At 47.3% G+C, this 19,344-nt stretch overlaps 1 protein-coding gene across 1 annotated transcript; it reads right to left on the bottom strand.

Annotated features, from left to right (window-relative positions):
* Positions 1–396: 396 nt before the first annotated feature.
* Positions 397–10,149, bottom strand: SC5D (sterol-C5-desaturase). The gene is made up of 5 exons (XM_066606689.1): positions 10,020–10,149; positions 9,287–9,504; positions 7,575–7,707; positions 4,205–4,305; positions 397–3,017 (listed from the first exon to the last, which is right to left on the bottom strand). The coding sequence occupies exons 2-5, from the start codon at positions 9,494–9,496 to the stop codon at positions 2,607–2,609; spliced, it is 855 nt and encodes a 284-aa protein (XP_066462786.1). The 5' UTR covers positions 9,497–9,504; positions 10,020–10,149; the 3' UTR covers positions 397–2,606.
* Between the last annotated feature and the right edge of the window lie 9,195 nt (positions 10,150–19,344).

Here is a 19,344-nt window from a genome sequence, read left to right as displayed (position 1 = left end):
CCATACAATCCCCAGTATAACACCCTATATCCCAGTATAACACTTGGAGTGTCTTTTATGGATTATAGACAGCGTCATACACCAGTTTTACTGGTTTTGGTGAACTTTCGAGTTTCGGTCCAATTAATTAAAACTGAACTTTTTGGAAAAGTTCAGTGAACCAGCCAAATCAAACTTTTCAAAAGTTTGCTCATTCCTATTGGCGATGCAATAAAATACACAACGTAAGAGGTCAAGAGCTGAACCTGCAGTGCAGACAAGTCTCCCAGAGGACGGCAGTGACGTCGCTGTACTTACAGTGTAGTCACACAGGGCTGGTGTCCGTGTCCTACCCTCAGGGGTGGATACTGTAGCGCCCTCTTTTGATGATCCCTCATAAATTAAACAAACCATTGATCATTATGAAAACTAATTTATTTCATCAGTGCAGTCCACCCACAACAGAGCGACCCACGGCGGCCACAGCATTCACTGTATGCAAAATATATAGTCATCTTATTGGCACGTGGATCCGGGGGAGAAGAAGGATATTCACAAGGAATTAAATACAAATCACAGCCTGTGGAGGAGGCAGTCACTGCAGGGGGCCAGGAAAGCTGGGTGATGAATCCTGGAGGGGCAGCTTTTTCCAGAAACGGAAGTTAAAAAGCAGCAGACTAGAAGTTTTCACACCTGACCACAAGAGGGCGACTGCAGGACCAAGAGTCACTGGGGATGGAAATCAGGGTGCAAGCGATTTGTCACTTCAGGTTACAGATGTCTCCCGTGTTATCCTCAGGGAACGGAAGATACATTTAACATGTCACAATGCCGATAACAGCGCCGCGAAGTGTTAAAAAGATCCTTCTTGTGTGAATGAATAAAGGGACATTTCTGCGGGACGATTATCGCTGAAAATCATTCAAATGAATGAAAATGAGTGAGAATTGTGTAAACGCACAAAACTCGAACGGATATGAACTCCAATCTTTCGGATGGGCTTATCACATGAGCGATCCATTATCACCCATTGTTTTCAATAGATGCAAAAAGCCCAAATGTTTTTGTTTTTTTTTAAATGGGGGAAATTTATCAACCCCTCTGGATTTCAATTCTTTACCATTTCAAGATCTCTGCTTGCTGACAGTGAAGGAGAATATTTTTGTTTATACTCAGAAAGACTGAAAATCTGTCCTGGACTGAGATGTCATATCTTGTTATAATTGTATCCCATCTGGAGGATCCTGAACGCACCAGCAGCACAAATGTCTCTCCCGTTATTCAAGTCTTTATTAAGGCCCCCTGCACACCGCAGAGCCGGAAAATGCGACCTTTCCGCAATGTGATCGCGGAAGAGCGCGGGTCGCACGGCTTTCCATTGACCTCAATGGAAACAGTCAGTGCGGAATCCGCACAAAAATGGAGCCTGCTGCAACTTTTCCCCCACATCCACAAACTGCACTTGGTTTCCGCAAGTATGCAGGAAGGGTCAAGTTCTCATCGCATGCTATGGGTGCTATTTGCTGCGGATCGCGGTGCAGACGCCCGACGCAAATATCCATCCGTGGGCAGGAGCCCTTAGACAGAGACTTCATACACCACTCATTAAAAAAGCAGTGTTGGAGAGCTCTGCATTAGATTTACTAGAAAGTGAACACCTATTAACAAGTTTACGCTTTTTGGATTGGCTGAAAGTTAGAAATTGTAATATATTCTATGACCAGGTGTAGATCTGCGCCATTTTTTTTTGCAGCTTAAAGGGAATCTGTCACTAGGTTCGTGCTACCTGAAGCACGGGCAGTGTGGAACCGGGACAGGTATGCATACTCCGCCAATGTATACGTTTTTTTTTCTGAAATGCTGCGGTATTTTTTGTACAATTTTTGCACACATGGTGAGTTATGAAAAACATTGGCGCAGCTTATCCTAAAAACTTGCAAAAAAAAACATTGAATAACATGGGCCAGTGTAGCAAATCTTATAAAAACACATCAGTCCAGAATCCGGACTGTTCATCTCACAGAGGATTATCTAGCCTGGATACAACTGTAGCAAACGCACAGCTGTGAGAATGACTAGATCAAAAGGGCTTTGCAGCCTTTGAGACAAGAATGCCTCTATTCAGGTACAGCAAGCAGAGATCTTGGAAAAATGTAAAGAATTGAAATAAAAAGTTTGTTAGAAATTTGCAAAAGTTTTCATTATACAAACTTTATTTACAGAAGACTCGATCAGCCCTTTAAATTCTCCTCCTGTTGTGGCCGGCCTCCAGCGTACACAGGAGAGATGGCGTTATCAGCTGTCCTTGGAGTTTACTCCCCAGTCTGGGCGATGCGGTATCACATGAGGGGCAGTAATCCAGACTGATATCTGATCGGCTCAGTCGGCACCCACAAGCCCCGTGGCCCCAGATTCCTGGATTGTTCTGGGTTACGGGCCCCCGATTTAGTAATCATTCATTAAACCTTACGCTGTAATTACATAGAGTTGCGTAAAATTTTTCAGGGAGTCTGCAGAATGGCCCCCGGTACAGGAAGAGGTTAATGAGCTGAGGTCAAAGTTCATCCAATTACATGAGATAAGGTGCACAGAACATCCTCAGGAGCCATCTTTGCCCTGCCGGGACCTTAGTCGCTCTTCTTGGCTTCGCCGTTTCCCCTCTCTTCCAGTTTCTTGCACAGGTCATGTGGGCCGTTCCCTTCCAGAGCTGAGGGGTTCTTGTAGGACCCCCCGATTTTATCCCATAACGTGAAATACTGACCGTAGTTATAGTCGAAGTAGAGATGATGATCGGTGTGATGAGCGGCGCCGTTGATGATGCTTTCGAGGGCCTTGGGGACGCGATAATCCCCATCATGGATGGACACGGTCCAGATGTTGACAAAAATGTACAGACCCAGATAGGTGACTTTGTGCAAGGGGAAGATGAAGGGGTAGATGTGGTACGGGAGGCTCTGCAGAAAACCGTCAAGCGGGTGGAAGGCGTGGCTGGCGAAGGGAGTGGTGATCTTCCACACGTGATGAGGCTTGTGCACATTCTGAAAGATACAAAGTCCAACGTCAGATATCAAATTATTCACATTCCTTTATCTGGCATCAATGGGGTTACTAGGTGCCAAAGTATCAGATGTTCTGGATGATCGGATGCCAGATTAAAGGGCTGTACATTTCTCTGATATTTTGTATTGCTCTTAGCCAATAGTCATTACGGAAAGAGTTTCCAGTAATGCTGATTGGCTGAGAGCAGCACCGACAAAGCTCCTCCCTCACATCCTTTCCAGTTGAATGCAGGCACTGTATATAGCCTCTCATAATGTTGGCACTTACAAAGGGTTTTCCAGGACTAAACTAATCGATGACCTATCCTAAGGATAGGTCATCTACAGATGATCAGTGGGGATCCGCTGCTCAGGATCGGCACCGATCAGCTGATTGCAGAGGCTGCAGCCTGTGATATCATGTTCTTTGGTCACATGACCTGAAAGCAGCTAAGTTACATTTAGGTAATCAAGACTGAGCTATGCAATGTGCGGCGCTGTGCCGGGCATAGACTGAAGTAAGGCCGGCTGCACATGGATGGGTCGGATTCTGCATGTGGGAGCCCGCAGCGGAATCAGCCTCTGCCTGTGACCGGCGCCCCCGCGTAACTGTCAGTTCTGTTCTGTAGATGACTGTAAATGCTCGCCGGCGGTCCATCGCAGTAGAGTTTTCTATTTTAAAATGTTTGTATTCCCAATCGTCGCCATGTGATGACGTAGGAACCCGCGGCCTATCTGCAATGTCAATTGCAGATAGACAGCTTCCATAGAAGCCGCCCGCCCTTCATTATTTAGATCCGGAGGCTGAAAACCTGCGCAGACCCAATATTTCTCACAGCTGAAGGTTTGCTACAATAAATCCAAGACCAAACAATCTCTGCAAGCTGAAAGCCTGGACTCCAGAATGACACAATGTATGTACAATGTTACCACCTCTCAGGGCAGGAGGGAGATTTGTGCTGCCCACGGTTTCGCTCACGGAGGATTATCTAGAATGGATTCATTTAAAGAAGCTCAGCGGTCTGTACGTTTTTTTTAGCCTTGGGGTTTACTTCATTCGATGACAGCAAGCAGAGATATTGCAAAACAGGAAAACAAAGCTTTAATTACACAACTCTGGCTCTTTTAAGAGGCCCCAAGCAGAGTTTCCCCTTCAGTGTAATTCGTGTAAATGCCATGCGTCGTACCTTGTAAATCAGCTTATGATGCAGGAAGCGGTGGATCCAGTAGATGCACATATCCGTGAAGAAGAGGAAGGAGAACATACTGAGGATGACGCCGAACCAGCCTGGAAGAGGGGCAACAGACAGCTGATCAGCCTCATCATCAGGGCTTTATGGTAAGTGGCCTTCAGGCAAAGTTTGGTGCAACTTTTCTAACATTTCACTGAGCGCTACAATTTACTGAACCTCATCCCACCAGGGCCACACGGTGACTGGAGTCATCAGATGTGCTCTGGGGTGGGGGGCACGCTGGTTACCATCTCAACACCCAATGAAATAGATTAAAGGGGTTGTGCTAAGATTACAAGTCATCTTGCTGACTGAGGAAGGTTTCACCACAGAGACCTGGGCCGATCAGGAGAGGTAGGGGGGGAATCTCCTTCCGTCTGTCACTGTAGGGGGGGGTGGGGGGGGGGGGCCTTCTGTCCCCACAGGGATGGCAGAATGATTGGAGGGTTGGTCAAGCATGTGCAGTCAGCGCTCCATCAAGCCTCCTACGCAGTGTGGGAGATGAGAGATAGAGGACCTCTGTTCTCAAGATTGGTTATTCCCTATTCTGTGGATAGGGGATAACGTCTAATCTTGGTACAGCCCCTTATGATTATACAAGGATGTGATTCAGGGTGTAACCATTCCATAGGGTCAGAGATTCACAACCGTAAGGACTAAGTGTGCTTAGAAACTGCCTAATTATTACTCCTGAACATTCCTACGGACGCTCGTTCGCCTGACGATTCGGGCGTGTAAAAGGGCGAACAATCAGCTGACGATACAAAACACTCGTTCATCGGCCGATCGAGTCGTTTAGGGGAGCATAGAAATACTCGCTGGTCAGCGGCGCGTCCTCCAGTGCAGACATCGGTATGGGGACGAACAACCGCGCTAACCATTATCTACTTTATAGGGACGATCCATCTGCCCGCCTACACAGAGGCAACGAGCGCCGACCCCCTAATGGTCCTTTCAGACTGGTCGAATTCTCGGCCCACTCTACCATCAACATACATGGCGATCGGCACGTTTTAATTTTCTTTTACAGAATCGTCTTTGGGGGATGAACAATCACTAGTACGACCGCTCATGCCGACACACCGGTTGTACAGCTCTGTTCACACGGGAAGATGCACAGCCGATCAGCGAACATTTTCATGGACTCTGAAACCGAACAATCAGCCGATGAACAAGCGGTTTCACGTTAGTCAGCTGATCGTTGGTCCTTTTACACGGCCCGATTGACAGGCGAATGAATGTTTGTACCCGATAATCGGGTTGTGTGAAAATGACCTTAGAAGGGGTATTCCCGATATTGACTTTTATCACTGAGGCCGCTTTCACACGGGCTACAAAATCCCACGATTTTGCCACGATATAAGAAAACGGTTGTGTGTGAAGCCAGTGCTTCCCAATGGGTTCCTTCACATTTGCAATGTTTTCTCTGATGGTATCTTGCGAGAAAAAAAAAACACGCCATGCCCTATCTTGATGTGCTTTTTTTCCCGTAGCCCGTGTTTGCCTATCAAGCCTCCTTGTTTATCGCATCGCACGAACTTTCTAATGTAAAAAAAAAAACGTGAAATTCGCAAGTCCCATTGACTTTCCCGATAAAAAAAAAATTGCACGATTTGTAACACACGTTTTTATTGCAAGCGGCAGCGATACGAGATTATTTTCACAAAAAAGCTGCAATACTGCTGAAAAATCATGAGAGCAGAGACGTGATTTTGCCGCGATTTTCTTGCAACAAAATTGCTGTTCCCCATGTGAAAGAGGCCTTAGGCTAACTTCACATGAGTGAGTGAAATATCAGGTTCAGAGATGAGCGAGCGTACTCGCTAAGGCAGAGTACTAAAGCGAGTAGTGCTATTTTCGAGTACATGCCCGCTTGTGCCAAAAGATTCGGGGTCCAGTGGGGGGTGGGGAGCGGCGGGGGAGAGCGGGGAGGAACGGGTGAAAACTCTCCCCCCCCCCGTGCTCACTCAAGCTCACTCCCGCAACTCACCGCTCTTCCCCGCTGACCAATGAATCTTTTGAGATGAGCAGGCAGGTACTCGCAAAAGGCAATACTCGCTCGAGAATTTGTCTTAGCGAGTACGCTCGCTCATCTCTAATCAGGTTGTGAACCGTGGCCCCATATCGCGCTCCCTGCCATGTGAATTCCTTGCGAATGCGAGGAGTTTTTATATTAAAACAACCTTGCATCGCTTCGAGGATGCAGGGAATCCCCCGCCGTGGCCTTCAGCTGCAGCAGAGGATCGCATATTTTCCCCCTTTGCTTTCAATGGAAGACATTGCATTAAGCGCACCTAGCGCGTGGTGCGATGCTGCTGCCGGCCCCATTGAAAAGAAATGGGCGCTGCAATGCGAGATCACGCAGAAAGATAGAACATGCCGCGATTTGTTTTCTGCATCACAGAGGCACATAGGAAAACATCGCTCATGTGTATGAGCCCATTCAAAAGACAGGGGTTCATATCTGTGCGTCTCGCAACGCACGAATCTCATGCAAATTTCTCATGATAGGTGATAAGTCTGAACGGTGGAGGTCTCACCTCTGAGTCCCAAGAAGGAGGGTCCCGTGTTCCCTCTGCTACACCCCTCTCACTGATTTGGAGATTGAATGGAGTGATGGTCGAGCATGCGCAGTGCTGCTCCATTCATCTTCAATGGGACTGCCGGAGATAGCCGAGCGCTTGTACTCCATTTCCGTCAGCCCTACAGAAATGAACAGGGTGGTGCCGTGCAACCGCTGCTCCATTCATTCTGGACATCAGTGCAGGGGTGCAATAAACAGAAACCGGGGCATGGGACCCCTGTCCTTGGGATCAGTAGGGGTCTCAGCCGCGAGTCCCTTATTGATTACAGATGAAAACATCCATCCAGCACAGAAGTCTCGAAGGTCTGTCACCTCTGAACTCCACTATACAGGAATAGGAAGTACCACCATGTACGTACATTGCTTATCCCATATTGTACCCCAGAGCTGCAATCACTATTCTGCTGGTGGAGTCATTGGGGCAGATTTACAATTGAAAATTGAGCAGTTTTCTGGCACACATTGTACCGTGGAGCTGCCTTCCGGGGTTTGCACCACATTTATCATGTGATTTTAGACACACATTCGACAAACGAGGCGTGGCTTAGTAAATCTCCCCCGCGGGTACATACGTTATAGGAGGGTTAACGGCCCCTTAGATAAGTTGTTAGTGGGGTGTCTGTCCACAAGCTTGCTGACAGTTTCCAATAACGGCCGGCAGCTACAGAATATGATACAATGTAATTGGAGAGTGACTCAGCGGTGTTTGCGGATTGGTCATGGCGTCACATGTTCTCTTACCGTAGGGCGAGCTGTCAATGTTGTCATAAAGCCGACTGTATCCCCGGACTTCAGCGAAGAAGAGGCCGACGGTCGGGACGCTCATCCACGGCATGGACTTCAGGGAGTAGACGATCTCGCGCCGCACCTGATTCTGTAGAAGAGAAGAAAAACAAGTAAAAGCGGTGAGTACAAGATGGGGACGGGGGGTGGGCCCATTACATGCCAACCTGGGGGGTGGGCCCATTACATGCCAACCTTACTGGTGGGGGAGCGCTAAAGGGGAACAGAGACTATAGTTGTATTTGGGCCCTGGTGCCTGAGGACCCCAACAACCACTCTGCTAGATAAGAGAACGCACGGATGTGATGGTTGGGGGCGGGGCACAGAGTAACACAGCTCTAAATGTGATTGGAGCAGAAGACATGACGTAACAGCAGAATTATGAATGCAGCTCTGCATGGGATTGTAGCAGAGGACATGACATAACAGCAGTATTATGAATGCAGCTCTGCATGGGATTGGAGCAGAAGACATGACGTAACAACAGAATTATAAATGCAGCTCTGCTTGGGATTGGAGCAGAGGACATGACATAACAGCAGTATTATGAATGCAGCTCTACATGGGATGGTAGCAGAGGACATGACGTAACAACAGAATTATGAATGCAGCTCTGCATGGGATGGTAGCAGAGGACATGACGTAACAACAGAATTATGAATGCAGCTCTGCATGGGATGGTAGCAGAGGACATGACGTAACAACAGAATTATGAATGCAGCTCTGCATGGGATGGTAGCAGAGGACATGACGTAACAACAGAATTATGAATGCAGCTCTGCATGGGATGGTAGCAGAGGACATGACGTAACAACAGAATTATGAATGCAGCTCTGCATGGGATGGTAGCAGAGGACATGACGTAACAACAGAATTATGAATGCAGCTCTGCATGGGATTAGAGCAGAGGACATGACGTAACAGCAGAATTATGAATGCAGCTCTGCATGGGATTGGAGCAGAGGACATGATGTAATAGCAGAACTATGAATGTAGCTCTGCATGGGATGGTAGCAGAGGACATGACGTAACAACAGAATTATGAATGCAGCTCTGCATGGGATTGGAGCAGAGGACATGATGTAATAGCAGAACTATGAATGTAGCTCTGCATGGGATCGGAGCAGAGGACATGACACAACAGCAGAATTATGAATGCTCGAATCCCATGCAGAGCTGCATTCATGATTCTGCTGTTACGTCATGTCCTCTACTCCCGTCACATGCAGTGCTGCAGAGGACATGATGAAACAGCAGAATTATGAATGCAGCTCTGCAGCAGAAGTCAATTTAATTGTAGAATTATTATTGTTAGCACTGGATATTACTGAAGCAGAGGACGCCATGTAGCAAGGGAAATTGTGATTGCAGCTCTGGCTGTGACTAGGGTACAGAATATAATGTAGCAACAGAATTATGAATGCAGCTCTGGATATCACTGGAGTAGAAGACATAATGTAACAGCAGCATTATGAATACAGCTCAGGATGTGATGAATTTTTAAACATGTTGTAAAAGGACAGGATCAACGTAAGAGAAGTAAAGGCGGGTGCCATAAGATTTACCCCATATGTGGAGATTTCATTGTAAGATTCCAGTTAAAGGAGAAGTACATGTAGATGACACCAGAGAACAATAAATAGGCGCTGCAGTCAAATCAGATTACTCACCTCCAAAAACTGCGGGTGTTTCATCAGAGAGTGGTCAAATATGAAATAGTAACTGAGACCCCCGAAGAGGAGGTAAATGACCACCGCCCCCAGATTGGTGACCACAAAGAGGCTGATGAGCTGGCGGAGGGGGTCATCCTCACCCCACGACGCTGGGTACACCTGAGGGGTGAAGAAGTAATAATCTGCTGCGTTCAGGACCAGATCCATGCCCAAACCTGGAACCAGAGAGAAGGAAGATAATCAACACCCCGCTCTCCCATTTGGGGGCCATTTAAAGGGCAACTCCACCCACAACCGCAAACTAAAAACTTTTTATAAAAACTTTGTCGGAATCACCCTGTGAACTCTGAGGGGCGACGTAACAAGCATCACATGACCTCGCGGAAATTAACGGAATTACTCTATTTTTCAGCTTTTCTAACAGGAGTGCGGCAGGAGGTGTGGAATATAGTTGTCATTGCAGGGATACGGCGCCCGGATCTGCTGCGCACGTTGTGTACGATACGTCATGTGACTTTTTCCAAACTGTCGCTGTTTTCGGTTTAACCGTGACGGATCAATAAGACCGCAGTTACAGCGGATGGCACCACGCACAGACGTCCCATAATGTTGCACTATTTACTGACCAGCCCTGTTATGGAGCCCATGTGACATCTATGGCTCAGCAGGGTGCACTCCCCACGTGACCTTAGGCCGCCATGCACACATATATATATCGCCCCACTATTACCTGTCCCCGGTAGTCCCGGCTGCCCACTCCGCGGTGTCAGTGACAGGGAGGTCGAGCATTCTGCTGTGAAGAGGGCGGGGAGAGATGGACTGATGTGACGTCACGCCCGTCTCCACTGGTAAGCACATCGACAGGCCGGTCATGTGGTGGGAATAGCGGCTGATGATTGGCGGAGCTTTAGTCTCCAGTCGGCCTGAAATCCCGCCCCCTGTGCGACCCTTGACTACGAATCAGTGAGGGGGCGTGGTCTCAGAAGGGCGGTTAGGTAAATCGTTGTTAAGGGCGGGGCTTGTTTGGACAGGTGGGTTTGTTGACACGAGTATGGGGCGGAGTTATGCAGAAGAGATTGGCGTACTATGTCATACAGCGACACCCAGAGGTTGATACTGGGTATAGCACCGTCCACATTCATTTTTTTTCCTCTCAGACGGCCGTGATGTTGTCCTGACGGCCGCAGAACGGAACAAGAAGACCGAGTAAAAACGACTGCAGCCTGACCTGTGCGAAAATCACCCATTCAAGTCTATGTGTGCATTAAAAATAAATGGACTGCACTTGCATGATGTAAGCGTGTCCTGCTCAAGGGCGCCTCCACACGAGTGCATGCGCAATCGCACGTGCCTCAGTGCAGTGCATTTGCGCCGTGAACAAGATAGATTTGCACGTGTATTGGCGCATAGTACTGTACTTTTTGCGCATGCAGGACCCGTTCACCTGCACAGCCCCCCATCGCCGTGAGGCTATTCAGCCTAAGGAGGTCCAGATGTGTTCTCTTTTTTTACAGAATTGCGCATTAGCGCACGTATGGAGTGTGCACACCTCCTATAGACTTCTATAGGGCCCTTGGTGCGCACATGCGCATGCAAACAGTGCAGTTCCTATGTTTTTCCACAAGCGAGCAAAATACGGAAATAAGAAAGAACCCATTGAAATGAATGGGTTCAGCTCTCTAAGTATTGCGCACACATTCATCCATCTGAAGGAGCCCTTAAACCTAAACAATGGCGACCATAAATAAAAAAAATCGAAAAGTGTTTTATTTGTGCTTGAAAAAAGCATAGAAAAAAATTTTTTACACAAAAGTGGCGAGCAAGAAAAGCCCGCCCGCGTGAATATATTCGTACGCCGGCTTCACACAAGTGTACGCATATTGACGTGCATTGTTGCGGAATGAAAGTTGCGTATTTGCGCTTTTTGCTGTACTTTTTGCGCATGCAAGTTGTGCACATGCCTAAAAAAGTACGCCGCGATGCTCCAGCCATTGAGATGGCCAAATTCTGTAATGAGCGCCAGATGAGTTGAAGACAACCCTGATGCTGATGTGGCCCTCGGTGAGAATGAGTTTGGCAGCCCTGATGTAGACAATCTTTACATAACCCATAGAAAAACAATGGCCACCGCATACTTTAACCTAAGGTGACCAGATGTCCCAATGTAGGTGGGACAGTCTTGCTTTGGGACCCTGTGTCCTGCTTTCCGTCGGAACCCCAGCGGGACAGCCATTTGTGCTGCTTTTGGGACGTCAGGTCACCATTATATTGATTACCGGCTGGGGTGCCACAGCTCCCTGGTTGGTAATCACTCTGCAGTGCCGCGGGCCGGATGCACACACTGCCAGGCCCTCAACTATAAAGCTTCATTGATAGTATTGGTTTGCAATATGGGGAAGAGAGACTTTATGGACCCCCTAGGGCTCCTGGGCCGAGGTGCGACCGCACCCTCTGCACCCCACTATAGTTAAGCCCCTGGTGGGGTCACTATAACTACTAGGGCTGATATAGGGGGCCCTGTTACTAGTGAGGCCACTCTGCATGTGGCAGCGTACCTTTAGATGACTTGGGGCAGTGGTGGCGAACCTATGACACGCGTGCCAGAGGCAGCACGGAGAGCCCTCCCTACTGGCACGCGCCGCCATCGCCCGCTCACCACGTTGGTGAATACCGGCAGGGTCCGCGGCTCCCCTGCCGGCATTCACTCACTGCGTTGCTAAGGACGCTGATCCCGGCACACAGTGTGATGTCAGTGTGCAGCCGGGATCCTCCTCCCCCCTCCCCTGACGTCTTCTCTTAAGTTCCGCAAGAGCAGGGGGAGGAGGCGTCCGGTATCACACTGACGTGACAGTGTGCATCGGGATCAGCGCTGAGCAGAGGAGCAGTGGAGCTTCCACGAGAAGGGGGTAAGTATGTGGGTCTCGGGGTGGGGGTGGGGGGCCGCTGTGGGATGTCACTATTACACTGGGGCTGCTGTGAAATGTCACTATTATTCTGGGGGCTGCTGTGGGATGTCACTATTATACTAAGTGCCGCTGTGAGGGGGGGGGGTCACTATTATCGCTAGGGCCGCTGGGGGGGGTCACTATTATCGCTGTGGGGGGTCACTAATACCACTAGGGCCGCTGGGGGAGGTCACTATTATCGCTGTGGGGGGGTCACTATTATTGCTGGGGGGTGTCAATATCACCGCTGGGGGGGAGTGTGTCAATATTACTGCTGGGGGGGGTCACTAGTATCGCCGTGTCTGCTGAGGGGCACTATTACCTCTGGGGCCGCTGTGGGGTGTCACTATTACCACTGGGGCCGCTGTGGGGTGTCACTATTACCACTGGGGCCGCTGTGGGGTGTCACTATTACTGCTGGGGGTTCTGTAGGATGTCACTATTACCACTGGAGAATGTTTACATGTGGCAGAAATGGGCAGGGCTGTTTCAAAATAGACAGCGTGCAGATTTTGACTGCTTTTTGGATGCGGAAATGCTGCAGAATTTTTAACAGAAATCTCCGCTGAGGACATTCTGCAGTATTTCCGGATCCAAAAGCAGTCAAAATCTACACGCTGCCTATTTTAAAGCGGCCATGTCCTTTTTATAACGACGGGGGTAAAATCATACCTCGTGATAAGCCCCGCCCCCTGACATGTTGGCACTTTGCGATAAATAAGTGGGTTTTGGGTTGCAGTTTGGGCACTTGGTCTCTAAAAGGTTCACCATCACTGCCTAAGGGCTCCGGCACACTTGCGTTTTTCTTGCTTGTTTTTTTCACACGATTGTAAATGGGACTTTCTAATGTTAAAAAATGAATCGCAAGTTTGTGCTTTGCTATTTTTGTGTAATGCGTTTTTAACATTAGAAAGTCCCATTGACAAGCGCATGAAAAACACAAGGAGCCCTTAAGGTATGTTTACATGTGGCAGAAATGCTGCATCTAAAAACTCTGTCAAAATCTGGTATTGGTGGGGTTCAGTATCGGTATGTGGACGGGTGTATCTGGGTGGGAGCCGAGAAATTTCCTGATTTGGATAAATAAATAAACAAATTTATAATGGTCTGCCGGCACCCCGTACTTGTTTTTTTCAGGTAAGGGCTTTAAATATAAGCTCCTCCCTGAAAAACAAACATTTTAGTGTAAAAAGAAAAAAATCTCATCTGTCCACCGCTGCTGTCCCCCGTGGGGATGAATAACACATCGGCCGTATGCAGCAGATGTTTTCTTCATCCCCGCAGTGAAAAAGAATTCCCTGCTGCACCTGCCACATCTGTGACAGATGCAGCAAAGGAATTCTAAATCCCAGTGGGGAATAAAGAATTCCCTACTGCAGCTGTCGCAAATGACAGCTGCGGTAGGGGATCCAGCTGCTGGCATCCTGTAATTGTTTTTCAGGAAAGTCCTTTAAGTATAAGCCCTTCCCTGAAAAACAAAGAAAAGTGTTAAAAAAAAACAAAAAACATACTCCCCTTCCTTCAGCTCCCGGGGCTCAGCCGCTTGCAGCGGGGAACAGGAGGGAGCCCTCTCTCTCTCACTCTCCCCCCCACTCCCCGCTGCAACCCCCCACTCACCCACGGCGCCCCCCAAATCTTTTCGCCCGAGTACGGAAGTACTCGAAAATCGCGGTGCTCGGGCGAAAAAGGGGCGTGGCCGAGTAGGCTCGCTCATCTCTAATAATAACCCAATACAGTGTACCAAACCCAACCTTCTATAATACCTCAATGCATTGCATCAAACCCATCTGACCCTCTAGAATACCCCAATAAAATGGTTCAAATCTCAGGGCCCATTTAGACACAAAGATGATCGCTCAAAAGATGGCTTTTGAGCGATCATTTTGCATAAAACTACTACTTGGTACTAATGCCTATTAGTACCAATTAGCAGCATGTGAGCCGCTGGGAGCTGTATTCAGGGAACAGACCACTCGCTGTTTGCTGAATACATTCCCTTTGTTCTGCTGCGCAGATTACAGCTGAGACAATGTAATCAAATGCCCACAAAAATAGAGCATTATACGTATATTTTTACACGCGCGAAAATATAGCGATTAAACTTTCTGCAGTTTGTAAGTGCCATGCCAAGGTCAGGTGATGCCACTCATTAGCAGCTGCCAGCTGATGGGGTATGCTGCCAGCTATGTGCTCTTGATGCAGGCAGTTCAAAGTGTTCCGAGGTGAGCGGGGCGCTGTAGATACTGAAATCAGCAGGGGATACGCAGCTGATTCCTGCACCCATGGTGCAGATTTTGATGTGGAAGTACAGGGGATTTTGCAGCGATGTGAGTAAACGTTCCCTAAATCCGTAACTGTGATTTTCTCATCAGGACAAGCAGATGTAATACCACCACTCACCACTAAGCGTCAGTAGCATCACAATGAATTCATTTCCCTTCTCGGTGCTGCTGTGGATGTCACATCAGTTACTGTGCACTACGGTCATTTATAAGCGACATATACAGAAGTGGCCTTTATTTAGGATCTTCAGGATTTTTCTTTGTCGTTTCCTTTTTCTTTCTAATTCTCCCGCTGTACAAAAATCCATTCACGCAAAAACCAGTAATGTCTGCACATGTTACGTTTTGTGCACACGGAACCAGTTCACACGTGCACAACATACACCCATTCCGTGGATGAAAAGGCAAATTAGCCTAATGAGGTCCAGATGTGTTCTTTTCTTCGCGTTTTGCTTACGGTTCCACGTTTCCCCTTGTGTATTTGCGCACCTCCCATAGACTTCAATGGGGGCTTTATGCACAAAACGCAGGAAAATAGAGCAGGTCGTACATTTTCCCACACAAACGCAAAACACGCTCATGAGAACAATGCCTAAATGGACAATTTTCTGCATTGCTAGTTGCGAACATTAGGGCCGTTTCACATGGCCTGGACTGACTGATGAAAAAGGTTCCCCCAGAGACTTCCTTCATCTCTGTGGGCTTCCCTTCATCTTTCTCTCTAGTGAAGGGAATCCCTGTCGTGAGGATGAAGGGGGTTCTCCCAGGGCTTCCCTTTACTTCTCTCTCTCCAGTGGAGGGAAAGCCCATAGAGATGAAGAGGGTTCCCCTGGGGACTCCCTTCATCTCAAGGGTGTAGGGGTTCCCCTGCAGGGGACAAGAAGGGATCCCTCTGCAACGGGGGAATCCCTTCATCTCCCCTTGCCTGCATAGTCTCCCATAGGAGTCTATGGAGGCTTCTGTGATTCTCTGCCAAAAGATCTATATTTTTCATGCAGCAGGGAATTTCAGTCGCTAATGTCCTATCTTTTTTGGTGCGATTTTTAAAAAAAAAATTTTCGTGTGTGCTTACAAATCGTTCATGTGAACTTTTCCATAGGAAACCATTGGTTCTATCAGTTGTGATTTTTTTTTTTTTTGACGCATGTAACTTAAGTGCAGAAAATCGTCCCTGTGAAAGAGGCCAACAGCTGTACCCAGTCTAAACAAGTCTCTGAGCTAAAGTGTAAGCTCCCATTCACTCTGGCTTTTTTTTCATCCGAGTTTTGCTCACGTTTGTAAAAGCTGTTTCGAACGGCTATATGTGCAGCTAGGCTCGCCGCTACAGAGAGTAGTTGCCCTTTTTTTTCCTCCTGACTTTTTATACTCCGCGCCATATAACGCAGGAGTTTGAAAAAAACAGCGGGAAGATAGGTCATGCCCGATCTTTTCCGCACATAGGACTTGCTCTAGCTTTCCCACATGTAGTATTAACTATCTTTTCTTGTCTGTACTATTAACGGGCGAGAATCCCCCTAGCGAAAATGAGAACATTGAAATCAATGGTTTCTGTCATCCTGTTATGCGGCCATGATCATCACAGCCGCATAACGGGACACAAGCACGCCCATCTGTATAAGCCCTCACTGAGAAGACTCAGACATTGAACCCATTAAAATGAATGATCAACTATAACCTGTACGGGCTCGGGACAAACACATAATAATAATAATAGCACATGCCGGTCCACCAGAATAAACTTCACAACTCGTGTAATAGGAGAATAGATACAAAAAGAGTGAGAAGAAAACCTGCAGATAAAGAGTGTACTTACTACAGGTAACGGGTCTATTTATCATTGCCCTACTGTTGATGTTTTGACCCAAACTTTGCCCTTTTGTTCCTGAGAGGGTGCCAGATTCTCAATAGAGTATAGTCACTGTGATACCACCAGGGAGCATAGAGGTCTTCATAGTGGACTACAGTGTAAGGGCGCCCACCCACTGGCGTTTTTTTACTGCGAAATTCGCAGCGTTTTTTTTTTCTGCAGGGGTCTTTGGGCTATGGGACATGCAAAGCTAAAATCGCGATCGTGCAAAATCGCGATATCGCGGTAAATCACGATTTTGCGCGATCGCAATTTTTACATTACAAGTCCCATAGACCCCCTGCAGAAAAAAAAACCCTGCGAATTTCGCAGTGAAAAAAAACGCCAGTGGGTGGGCGCCCTAAAAGTGGTTCATTTGCGTTGATACCACTGGGCAGAGAGTGCTGTTTAACACAGGTTCTAGATTCGCAGGCTAGATAAGTTACCGGGTTCTAGATTCCTGTTCTAGACTCAAGTTCTAGGTTCCAGATTCTAGGTACAGATTACCTGGTTCTAGGTGATTCTTGAGCCGAGTTCTGGGTTTTCTGAATTCTAGATTCACAAAGATTCTAGACTTAGCTTCTGGAATCCTGTCCCTAGATAATTGTTCCAGGATTAAGTTCCAGATTACTGACTCAAGATAAAGAATCTAAGTTTCAAACTTCAAGTTCTAGATACAGGTTTTCTGAATTCTACATTTCAGTACCTCTTCATCATGTTACTTTACTCTAGACTTCTAGTCTTTTCTATATCTGCTATTTGAGTGCTCTAGAAACTGTTTGCTGGTTAAGCTATCAATATATATGATTCCTGAGGGGTTGAGAAATCAACAGAAATGCGTTGAACCAAGAGCCTAGAACCTGCATCTAGAACCTTGATTCTGTAATAAACAGACCAGTTACCTGTACTAAGTACACTGTTTATCTGCAGGTTTTCCTCTCACTCTTTTCCTATCTACTCTCCTATTACATGAGGGGTGAAGTTTATTGGACGGGCGTGTGCTATTAACACAGCTCTGTCTTATTAATCCGACCTCTAAACCTTTGAATTTTCATAGTAACTACTGGCTGTAGAAGAGGGATTCGGGAGGTATTTGTCCATTATTTCTCTTATATGTTTGTCCTGAGCCCATACAGGTTTTAGTTGGTTATTATTAATAAAAGTTACATTTTTGCGATCGTATCAGTGAAGAATTTTAGAATAGGATTTTGATTTCTCTGCCCCAGTGATTTAATTAAAATGAATGCGGCTATTTAGACGAGCGGTCTGTTTTCACGGACCGATGGTCCATGGAAGAATTAGTAGCAAGTCCTTTTCTGGTCCAATTCATGGATGAAAGTAGGATATGCAATGTGCCCTTACCCCGTAGGGCCACAACCTTCCCCATGCGTATCTACGCACTTCCCATAGACTTCTACGGAAACAAAACACAGGATAATAGAGCAGGTCCTACTTTTTTCCATGGGCGTGAAATCAATGGGTTCTATTCTCTGTGTTTTGCGCACACAAATATCTGCGCGAACACTGTATTGTGAAGAAGCCCTTAAAGACGCACCAAAAACACATTTTGAATAAGGCCGGCTGTCCACGGGCGATGGGGTATCCCAGGGCGAAGCTGAGCCGCCGGCGAATCTGAACCCATATTACTCAATAATATTGGCGAGTATTTTCACACAAATACAAGCATAGAAAAAAACGGACAGCACTCATGTGACACCCGTGGGCTCTCTGTTTTTTTATTATTAAAGATGCAGAGAAAATAATTGAGTTTGCGCAGATTTTTTTGCGGATGTGGAAAACGGATGGCAGCTGAGTAAAACAATCAGACACACAGGCCAATTTTGGAGCTGTATTAGGGCTCAGTCACACAGGCGTTTTTATGTGCGTATGTTACCTGCGTATACGTAGAACCACTGCTTTTTTAATGGCAGTAGTCATATGCTCGATATTTACCTGCGCACAAAAATGCGCAACGGTAAATATAGGGCAACAGATTTTAAAACGCAGGCAACAGCGGCATCCATCTTTTTTGGCTGTGAAACCCTTGTGCTTTCACCTTGTGCTCAATGGGGCTGGCGGCAGCAGCACTTACCCCATTGAGAACATATAGTGAAGATCGAGATCCTCTGGCATAGCTGTGGCACAGGAGCGCAATGTTTTCCCATTGAATTCAATTGGATGAGAATTCAATATGAGCTATTGAATGACAGCTGAGAGCTGCCTCTCATTGGTCACAGTGGTCAGCCAATCAGAGGCAGCCCTTTCAGCAGACGGGGATTTAAAATCCCCACCTGCTGAAAGCTCCTCATAGCAGTGCAAAAGAAGAGCCTGCTGGACGCGGCTGAGCCCCGTCAGCTGCAGAGAGGTGAGAATATATTTTTTTTTTATTTTTTACACATTTTAGGGATGATTTTCAGGGAAGGGCTTATACTTAAAGCCCTTCCCCGAAAATCACTGCAGGACTTGCCAGGAGAACATTGCAGCTGTGGCAGAGGATTTCTTTATCTCCGTGGGGTTACCCATTGTCACTGGACACTGTGACAATGCTGTCACAGTGTCCAGTGACAAGACAACTACCCGCGGAGATGAAGAAATCCTCTGCCACAGCTGTAGCAGAGGATCGTGATGTTCTCTATATGTCAGTGGAGCTGCCCTTGCTGCCGCCGGCCCTGTTGACCAAAGGTGAAACCCCTTGTGATGTGATGGCATTCAGGGGTTTCACATCCAAGGAATACCCTGCTGCAGCTGTCACAGCCGCTGCAGGGAATAGCGGGCAGTGCACTTTATGTGCAGAAAACCGCAGGCCAAGTGCGTTTTTTTTCTGCGTGCCGCCTGCTTCGGTCACGCAATTTTTTTGTGCGTTAGCATTGTTCCCATTGACTCCTGTGGGAGTTGGAGTTTTTTAACACGTAGCACACACCTCCATTCGTGTGAATGGAGAATTTATGCGTGAATGTGAATCGCACACTTAGCTTTGTTCAC

This window comes from Eleutherodactylus coqui, chromosome 6 (genome assembly GCF_035609145.1).
Source record: "Eleutherodactylus coqui strain aEleCoq1 chromosome 6, aEleCoq1.hap1, whole genome shotgun sequence".
NCBI lineage: Eukaryota > Metazoa > Chordata > Amphibia > Anura > Eleutherodactylidae > Eleutherodactylus > Eleutherodactylus coqui.
Note: the sequence above shows the minus strand (reverse complement) of the source record. Positions and strands in the feature narration are given on the sequence as shown.

What these genes read in the sequence shown, in the direction of transcription:
- SC5D (XM_066606689.1), bottom strand. Translation starts at nt 9,496, where the DNA reads ATGGATCTGGTCCTGAACGCAGCAGATTATTACTTCTTCACCCCTCAG. An exon ending in AACACCCGCAGTTTTTGGAG is followed by an intron (nt 7,708 to 9,286) that starts GTGAGTAATCTG and finishes TCTCTTCTACAG; the next exon opens with AATCAGGTGCGGCGCGAGAT. An exon ending in ATCATAAGCTGATTTACAAG is followed by an intron (nt 3,018 to 4,204) that starts GTACGACGCATG and finishes TGTATCTTTCAG; the next exon opens with AATGTGCACAAGCCTCATCA.